General features: G+C 30.1%; 2 protein-coding genes across 2 annotated transcripts in view; one reads left to right on the plus strand and one right to left on the minus strand.

Moving 5' to 3' along the window:
• Positions 1–1,137, plus strand: part of LOC112592232 (protein FAM200B-like) — a 3,854-nt gene extending 2,717 nt beyond the window's left edge. The window contains exon 3 of the mRNA XM_025336244.1: positions 1,043–1,137. Coding sequence (XP_025192029.1) covers positions 1,043–1,137 — 95 coding nt within the window. The remainder of the gene's footprint in view (positions 1–1,042) is intronic.
• Positions 1,138–1,392: 255 nt separating this feature from the next.
• LOC112592233 lies at positions 1,393–4,903 on the minus strand. The gene is made up of 2 exons (XM_025336245.1): positions 4,817–4,903; positions 1,393–2,140 (listed from the first exon to the last, which is right to left on the minus strand). The coding sequence occupies exons 1-2, from the start codon at positions 4,824–4,826 to the stop codon at positions 1,764–1,766; spliced, it is 387 nt and encodes a 128-aa protein (XP_025192030.1). The 5' UTR covers positions 4,827–4,903; the 3' UTR covers positions 1,393–1,763.
• Positions 4,904–10,153: the final 5,250 nt, after the last annotated feature.

The following is a 10,153-nucleotide window of genomic DNA, read 5'->3' on the forward strand; positions in this document are numbered from 1 at the left end:
AATATCTCAGTTAGTTAATTAATTACATCAGTTTTTTTATTTAGACGTGAAAACTAAGGGGAAAATTATTTTTAAAAACCAATTACAAAATATTAATTTGAACTATTTTAACAATATTATATAATAGTTTTTAGTAAATCGAATTTAACAAAAGAAAAAAAATCAAACATCAGATACAGACACACAGTGCACCAAAACAACACAGACTCAGTAATTTCTACTTTTTCGTAGAATAAATCTATTGAGTTTTAAATTACGTGCATTATGTTATATTATTATTGCAAATCGAAACGATAAAAATTAGTTTGTATTATTATACGTATTAAATGCTCAAATAATATGAATTATTCATAAATAGCTGTAGTACATATTATGTGCTGTACTTGTCTTAACGTTATTTTCGTCATTATTATTATTTGAACGAAAATAGTGCTATTAAATTTGAATATTGAAATAATTTTGCTATTATTTTGAATTGAGTGTGGATCAAAAATAATTAAAATGTATAAAACGTTTAATTTAAAAAATAATATTATTTATCGTTTATATGCTCAGACGGGTTTGTGTGTGTGTGTAGTGTGTACTGTCCGAATGGAATATGAAATGTATTTCAGTTTTATCAATTGCTGTTTTTAATTATTAGTGAATTACAAAAAGCAATAAGGGACCGGTGCACATCGATACGCGGTGTAGACAGGGCAGGTTAAGTTAGGCAGGGCAGATTAAAACTGCGTTACTCGCATGACCGCACATTGAACACAGTTTCTTGTCATCTTTGTATATAATTGGTCATAGAACATACAAATATGGATGAACTACACGATTTAAATTACAAACTAGACCTAAGTTCATAGTCTGATTCAGACTAAGAAATGAACGAACTTTTACTTTTGTATTCACTATCAAAACGAAATAAATCTATATAGAAAAGCGCGTACATGAAGAAAAGAAAAATGTCATAGTGAATTTATTCTGACATCAGAATTTTCCGATGCACGGTTCACTAATTATTTCCGTTTAAATCGAAATCAATTTAATAAAGTCCCAAATATTGTCAAAGATGAAATTTATTCAGCAGGATGTAATGCTCAAAAACCAATTGATCCCGAAGAAAAATTCGCTGTATTTTTAAGGTAAGTTATAATTTTTTATTAAATAGCGACCTGCTTATAAATATAAAAAAAAAATTATAGTATAAAATTTAGGATTTTTATGTAATTGTACATATTAATTTTACACTTAACAACTTTAACAAAACATTTTTCAACATAAAGTTTAACATTAAACATAAAATTTTAAATTTTGATAAAACGTTTGCATAACTTAGCAATAAAAATAAAAAATAACGATACTCAAACTAAGTTTTGAAAATTTGCATAAAAGTGTGTTAATTCACTTCGATCTCCACAAGCTGTGTATCCATAGAACTATTGGACATAAAACTTTCATGAAAACTGGAAGAGTCTCCTATGAATTGCCACGTGGAAATAGACTGATTTTCTCTGTCTAAATGATGTTGAATGAAGTGTTCGGGATATCCAAAAGAGCTGTCTCAGCTTCCGAAACGGTCTCAAATATTTTATTTTTTACTCTGAGTTGAGATGCTAGTGGTAGTTTTTTTCGTGGTGTGATACATTGAAAAAAAGAAATGATTAAGTGGATCATTCAAAGGTATTGAGTCCTCCAACCTTTTACGCTCAATCGCCCTTGCTTTTGCCCTATGTTCTCGATTTATAATAGATTGTTGTATTAAGTTGCCTATGTCATTTTTTTTTCATTTGATTATTCTGTGGCTCTATGAAAACCGTATCTCTATCTTCATTGAATTCAATTAATACGTAATTTTCATTTTTCACGATTGATGACCCCTGATAATTATTTTCTGACACTTCACTTACCTCTGGGTCTACAATGACATTTTGCATTGGAGTAGCTGAGTCTTCATCCCCACTATCTACCAAATTAGTCTCCTTTTTTCTATTTGTTATGTATGGCAACAAAAATGACATTTGTTTTTGAAATGTCCATTGCTTAATTATTTCAGCAGCAGCTTCACTTATAAAACATTTTTTTTGTCTTCTAAGTGCAGCATCTCGATGACAACACCTTAATTTTATCCACGTATCTTTTGCAAGTTCACCTGTTACATAATTTTAATTTGACTAACTATTTTTAGATTCTAAACGAAACTTTAGCCTAGGTCGCCTAGGATGTTTTATATCATATTTATATTTATATTATCTATACAGTAGTATGCAGTATCTACGAGTATGTTAAATTCATAATTAAATAATATTAAATAAATTAAATTTTAATATTTTTTTATTATTTATATTCAATAATCGTTTGCAAATGATTCGTTATTCTTACTCAATTTCATAAAAATTTAAAATTCAAATGCTCAAAAATTTTTAAATTTTTTTTAAATTTTGATCAAAATTTAAACTTCAAATCAAGACTTAAATCACAAAAAAAAAAAAAATGAAATTGTTTACTATTATAAGAAATGTAAACGTTTTACAATTTATTCGTTAAGCGTTAAATAAATTTAAAATTTTTTTAAATTTTCTGTTTAATGTTATCAACAATTTAAATTTTAAAATTTAACGTTATACCTGTAAGGAACCTCGTATTATATTTTAAAGATTTTTTACTAAGTAAAAAAGTTTAATATTCATAAATGTACAGGTATTTGACTTCGGGAGATTGCAGTTATAAAAGTATTGTTTACAGTTACAGGATGGGTGATCGATCGAACTGTGTCAAAAATTGTAAATGAAGTAACACTCGCGGTATGGGACACTATGCAACCTTTGTATTTACCACAACCTACAATAGAAATGTGGAAGTCAGTTGCACTTGAATTTCAACAACAATGGCAATTTCCCCACTAAATTGGCGCTTTGAATGGTAAACATGTCGTGATTAAAAAACCACCAAAAGGTAGTACATCATTTTTTAATTATAAACAGACTTTTTCCTTGGTATTAATGGCTCTTGTTAACGCAAACCATAAATTTATAAGTGTTGATGTTGGATCAATGGGAAGATTTAGTGATGTCAATATTTTTACGAGCAGTGTGTTGGCAAAAAAAAATGAACAATCTTTACAAATTCCACCACCTGAATTTTTACCTGTATTTGAACAACCGTTGTCATATGTTTTTGTAGCAGACGAAGCATTTTCATTATCGGAAAAATTAGTGAGACCTTATCCAAAAAAAAATATTGTAGGAAATATGAAAAATAAAATTTTTAATTACAGACTTTCTCGAGCACGACAAACAATATAATGTACTTTTGATATATTAGCGTCCCGTTTTCGCATTTTTCAAAAACCATTTTAAATTAAAGTAGAGAGTGTTAATAATGCTGTCAAAGCGGCTTGTGTGTTACACAATTATTTGCGAAATGAAACGATTATTTCAAATAATATAACAGATGAAATTGGTGAAATGCCGGATACTCAGTTACTTCTATTGACCAACAACAATTGTAGAACTGGATCTAACGCTTTTTTAGTGAGACAAAAGTATACAGATTACTTTAATACAGTAGGAAGTGTGCCTTGGCAAGTAGACAGTATAGCTAGAGGAAAGTACTGACAATTTTTTAATTTTTATTTTTTATTTTTTATGATACTATAATAACTACAAATAAATATTATTTAGAAGCGGTGCTGACTGTAATCTTGAGCGAAACTGATGGATGGGTTGAAGATGATAATCATAATAAAACACCGGCTGAGAAAAATAGAGAAATTATACTAAATAAAATAAAAGGATTGCCTGAACAAAATTACTTTATAGATGATTTACAAAGTACTGATGATTATGTTATAGAAGATAATATTGTTGAAGTATTATGTTCAAATCGTGTACAGCAATATTTAAACAATATTTATGAGCAAAGTAAAACAAATTCTTTAGTAAAAGGAGATCGGTTATCGGCATATTATCTTCCTGAATTAGCCAATCATGTTCTACGTATTTGTAAAGATTTCCCTTAATGGACGAATGTTATGAGAACAATGTTTAAATCACTATATACTAATGGAAGTACTGCCGTAGTTGAAAATGATTTCAAAGAACTTAAATCTCAAATTCTCAGATTTGATGTTCGACCTATGAGTGCAGATAGATTTATTATAACACATCTAAAAAATATTGAATCTAACGCAAAACTGATTAGAAGTACCCAGATTCGAGACTCTTTAATAGAACAAGATCACAGAAATAATCACATTTCAATCACTGATGACACAATGGTTCACGAGAAATCGAAAAATAAACTATCCGCACCAATAGAAAATTTAAAAAATATTGACGATTCTGATTCCGATGATTTAAATGTAATAAGTCCAATACCAACCAACAGTGATAGTATTCAGAAGTATTCCATCAGTAGTCCAAACTTTCTATCTACGGACGATGATTTGAGTACTTCAATAAACTCAGAATCATCCCTCAATGCTGTTGAAAATTGGCGTGACTATGGAAAGGATACAAATATTTCTCCAATGCAAATAATTAAATGTAAAAAACAAAGAACTACTAAATATATGAGTTCAAATCCAGAAATAGAAAGAATTCTTAGCAATCCTTCAACACGTTCATCATTGGATACTCTATTAATAAATGGTAATACATCTACTCCCATTCAATATAATAAAAATAAATATTTATTACACAACACATGTCTGTTTGATTCTGTTTCGTCGATATTAGTAATGGCATACATTGACATAAGTTTGTACAAAGATTTTATAAACAAAAGTAAAAATAGTATGTTACAATTTTGTAAAGAATTAGCTTACCATAAGACATTAAAAAAAAACATACACCGATCGATTTGTTCTCCTAAAAGGCATTTTTAACGAAGACATGAATGTAACTAACGTAAAACTTATTAACACGGAATGTAACGTATCTTTTATTGTAACACAATTACTCAAATATGCACCATCGGCTAAAGAACACATCACTTGTTCAAATAACCAATGCAAAAATGTTTCAAAAACTCACGGTTGTCCAACAATTATCATGCGATTTAAGGACAATGGGTTTAGTTTATTACAACAAAGTCTTATTCAGTATATTAAAGAAAAGAGATACGAATGCCAAGAAGAATTTTGTAGCGGGATCATCAATTCATTCAGAACCTTAGGATATCATTTGTTTATTGAAACCGATATTTTTGCTGAAAATCGACAATTTAACCTGGACGATTTTCCAGTGAACATACAAATTGAATCATCAAAGTTAGTACAGTAGTTAAACTTTATTATATAATTTAATCAAAAAATATAATTATATTCACTGTGTTAAAATTAAACATATTTAATAAATTCATACTACTTAGTAATAATCATACCTATATATTTTTCAGCTACATATTTTACGGAGCTGTAGCTTTTAGTTTTGGACACTACGTGGCGTTTATACGAAGATCCAAAAATAAATGGGAACTTCATAATGATATTTTGAAAAAAATTATGAAATTATCAAGTATAAAAGAAAAACATATAACTCCATATCTTCTTGTATATATAAGATTAAACTAAATATTTTAAAAAGAAACAAGTGAAATGTTAAATTAAATTTTTAAAATTATTATTAAGAATTTTAAATTTATAAGACTTATATTTCATTTTTTTAAATTATTAATTAATTAAGTTCATTATTTACAGTACATTAGTTTTTACTTTTTATAATAAACTATTTTGTTATTACATACCTAATAGGATACTCTATTATATCTGTTGAATCGAAAAAAATATTTATTATTTTATTTTTTGTTTTCATTTTAATAATGAAAAAAATTATATTTCTTTAAAAATAAGGCAAAATAAAATAAAACAGTGAAGTAGGCATCCCCAATTTTTTTTTTTATAAATACTAAAAACTCCATAGCAAATTCAAGCAAATAAACGGCTGATTCTAGTATCAACAATTGTTATTAAAATAGGAGATTTTTTAAACTGAGAATATTTTCTATGGAAATTAGTATTTTCTATTTATTTAGATTTTTTTTTTGAGTATACCCTTCATTAATATTACATTTTTTATTAATTTTAAAATTTTATGAAATAATGAATATTTTTAATGATTTAGGCTTTTTACTAAATTTAACATTTATTATTTAACGTTTTAAATTGATCTATTAACTCAGTTTCTATTTACAAATCTTATAATTTTTAAAATTTAAGGTTTTTATTATTAATTAATTTTTATTAAACTTTTTTCTAGATATATTCAGTTTTTTTATTCTAATTAGATAAAAATCTATCTTGATAAATTATTCTTAATTGAATAAATAAAAAAAATGATTCTATATTACAGGGGTGGCCAAACCGCGGCTCGTATCTTAACGTAAAATTTTTTTTAATATGAATTTATGTATATTTATATTTATGTATGACCTTTTTTACATTTTGGCTCTTCCATATTTATTAATATATTTGGTGGCTCGCGAGTCTCTTCTCTTTGGCCATCCCTGCTATATTAAGTAAAAATAAAAAAACTGGAATAAAAAACGACCATTATGAATTGAAAATCTTATTTGGTTAAAAAAAGTCAAGTCAAGGACTAAAATCTATGTTTTAATTATAAAAATGTAATTTAAATAAAAAATTAGAAGCAATTTTTCTAAAGAAGTTTGAAGTTCCTAGGTTAAAATGTGGAGGGGCTACGGTGAAGTTGCCCTCGCCCCCACCCAAGTAAAAAATTTTTTTTTCCGTGAAAATTGTAATAATTGCATAGCAAATTCTAGCAAATTAATAGGAATTTTTCTAAAGTGGTTTAAAATTCCTGTGTTAAAGTGGGGGGGGGGGGGGGCAACTTCACAATAACGCAGCACTCACAAAAATTAATGAAATATAATTTATTTTTATATTGTATTTTTTCAAAAAACATTAAACTTAACCTTAAACTAAGTTTAACTAATGTTATAACTGCATAAATGCGTTAAAAATGTATAATCGACTACTTGTCACTCGCATCTCTTTTCATTAAAGGAGTTTTTTCTGCCACAGATTCTACTATGTCTTCGGATAATCTTTGTTCACCTGTAGTCTCTGACCAGCAAATGTTGTTCAGATCTGCCAAATCTTCAGTTCCACCTCCACTCACCACACTTTCGCCTGAAGAATTTAATCGAGTAATTTCGGCTATGCGTAAAACTCAGGATGCTACTTTGGCTCAATGTAAGGCTCTATCCCTTTCATTCAATAAAAAGTTTTGTAAACTTCAAGTTAGTGTTGATACACTAGCTTCACAAATTGTTGATGTAAGAGCAGACAATACCTCTTTTCGTAACGAACTTTCTACTCTCAACAATAGGATCGGTGTCATTGAATCTGATGTGGGTAAATTGCCCTCTTCATCTGGTGACAATATTCCTCAGCTTCTTCAAGAACTATCAGAAAGAGAAAAATGTTCTTTTAATGCCATCGTCCACGGACTTATTGAATCTTCTGCTACTATACCAACTGAACGTTTATCTAATGACCTACATCATCTGTCTGAGTCCATTCTACCACTTGCTATGTCTCTGCCTCTAGATGTGAAGATGATCAGCTTGGGTCGCACTATTGGTAAGAACCCTCGCCTGTTAAAAGTCATATTTTCATCAAAGATCACTTCCCAACAATTCATTAAAAACTTTGTAACCGGTATGCGCTCTCGTGCTACTACCGACCCACCATTATTGGTGTCTGTTGTTCGTGATCGTACATTAATGGAACGGCAACAAGTGCGTCAGGTTTATGCCGATTTGGAACAGTGTAGGAAGAACGGAGAAAATAATATAGTGGTCAGACATTTCAACGGCGTTCCTTCCATTGTCCAGGCATATAAGGATTTTCAATTAAAACATACTACTCATCGTCATGTTACCCTTGCAAAAAACTAACCAGCTTGAACCACCCAGGGACCTGTGGTGACGTCAGTCAATCATCTTCATATCACATCGATCCTCAATGCTTTCATTTGGTACCCTTGGCTTCATGTTATCTTTGTAAATTATCTGTTAATACATCTACTGAATTTTTTGATTTTATAAACCGCTTTAAAAATAATAACCATTTGAATTGTAATTTAAATAGTTTAAACATTTTCTACCAAAATGTCCGTGGATTTTTAACTAAATTAAGTAATTTTAGAAGTTCCATTCTCCTTTTCATTTGTTATGATGTTATTATCCTCACAGAAACATGGCTCTCTTCTGACATCCATGACTCTGAACTTGGGCTTAATGGCTATCAAATCTTCAGGGTTGACAGAAATTATCCTAACAGTAACTACTCACGAGGAGGTGGTGTTCTCATTGCAATCAAGTCTTATATAAAAGCTTCTCTTATCTGTACAAACCTCAACACGTTCGTGCAAGTATATACCCTTCTGTCCATAATTTCATTTAAAATTCTCATAGGTGCAGTTTACTTACCACCTGTGTCCACGCTTCCAGATTTTGAAGCCCATACCAGCTCTATCGAACACTTAATATCATCTACCAACCCTACTTCTATTCTTCTCTGTGGTGACTATAATCTACCTCTTATTAAATGGTCTAAAAGCAACCAAGGTCTTTTCGCATCTGGTACCATGTCTAACACTTCTACTCATCTTGTCGATTCTTTCTCGTACTATAATTTTTATTAGCACAATCAGGTGTCTAATGCCCGTGGTTGCCTTCTTGACCTTGTCTTTTCTAGTTTTGACACAACTACTGTCCAACTAGCCAACACTCCAATCGTTTCTCCGGATTCTCACCACCCACCTTTGTTTGTATCTTTTCCATTTCCATCTCCGATAACTGCTCAAGATGCACATAAATACCGTGATTATAAATCCATGCTCCGTTATCTAGGATAGTTTGATTGGGAAAATACTTTTTTGCTTTATTCAGTTGATGATTCTGCTGTTGTCTTTAATGATGCACTTCTAAGCTCTATAAATAAGTTTGTTCCCACTAAAGTTTTTTCACCTTCTAAATTTCTAAATGGATCCACCATTCTCAAAACCTTATAATAACCAAGAAAGCCCATACAGTTTATAAGCGACCAAGTTGATATCTGATTATCTCGTTTTCTTGAATATAGAGCAAAAGTAAACGCCAGTCAAAAGTTGATTACTCTACTCATATTAGGCATACCGAAACTCTATCATCTTCCCCTCAATTCTGGAAATTTGTAAATAATCTAAACAGAAACCTCCAATTCCTTCATCATCCATCTCGTAATATTGCCTCAATACTCCAACTGATCAGCTAATCTGTTTCAACTCATTTCTCCTCGACGTTCAACTCCTCGGCCCAACTTCACCATTACTGGCTCATCTGATTATTTATCCTATGAACTTCTTTCAATATAACGTTTACTGTCGACGATGTTTTCTGCTCTTAAATCGTTAAAAATACTTACTCTAATGACCCGGATGACATATCCGCTCAATGCTTACAGTGTCGTTTTCTATTGCTTATCCAATTTATTTACTATTCAGGCGTTCATTAGATTTAGGGATATTTCCTAAGGTTTTGAAAATATCCTCTATATCACCTGTTCTGAAATCTGGTGACGCTTCGATATCCAAAACTACAGACCAATTTCTATATACCACATATTGGTAAATTATTTGAATCGATTGTATCTCAGCATAAAGCGTAGTCTTAATCATCTTATTATAAGTGAGCAGCATGGTTTAGATCACATAAATCAACCGTAACAAATGGTGTTGCTTTCTCTTCTATTTATCAGAGTTATCGAACACAGAGGTCAGGTAGATGTAATCTTACAGACTTTAATAAAGCATTTGACACAGTAGATCACGATTGCCTTATAATGATGCTTAAGTCTTTGAGGCATTGAATCCCCTACTAGCGGTTACTCTTACATTCAAGGTAGAAAACAATTCGTAAAATCAAAATGCTGTTTCAGGTTAGCTGTGATACCATCGGTCCTCAAGGAGGCCACCTTAGGTCCTCTTCTATTTATTCTGTTTGTAAACTCGATAACCAAATGGATCACTAAGGCTAAACTCCTTCTTTTTGCTGATGACATAAAAATATTCCTTAAAATAGACAATCTTAATCAATGTCATATCCTACAGTCAGAATTAGATATTTTTGCAAGTTGGGCGTACTCCATTGGTCTTAG

The sequence above is a fragment of the Melanaphis sacchari genome, unplaced genomic scaffold (genome assembly GCF_002803265.2).
Source record: "Melanaphis sacchari strain LSU unplaced genomic scaffold, SCAv2.0 Contig161_pilon_pilon, whole genome shotgun sequence".
Lineage (NCBI taxonomy): Eukaryota > Metazoa > Arthropoda > Insecta > Hemiptera > Aphididae > Melanaphis > Melanaphis sacchari.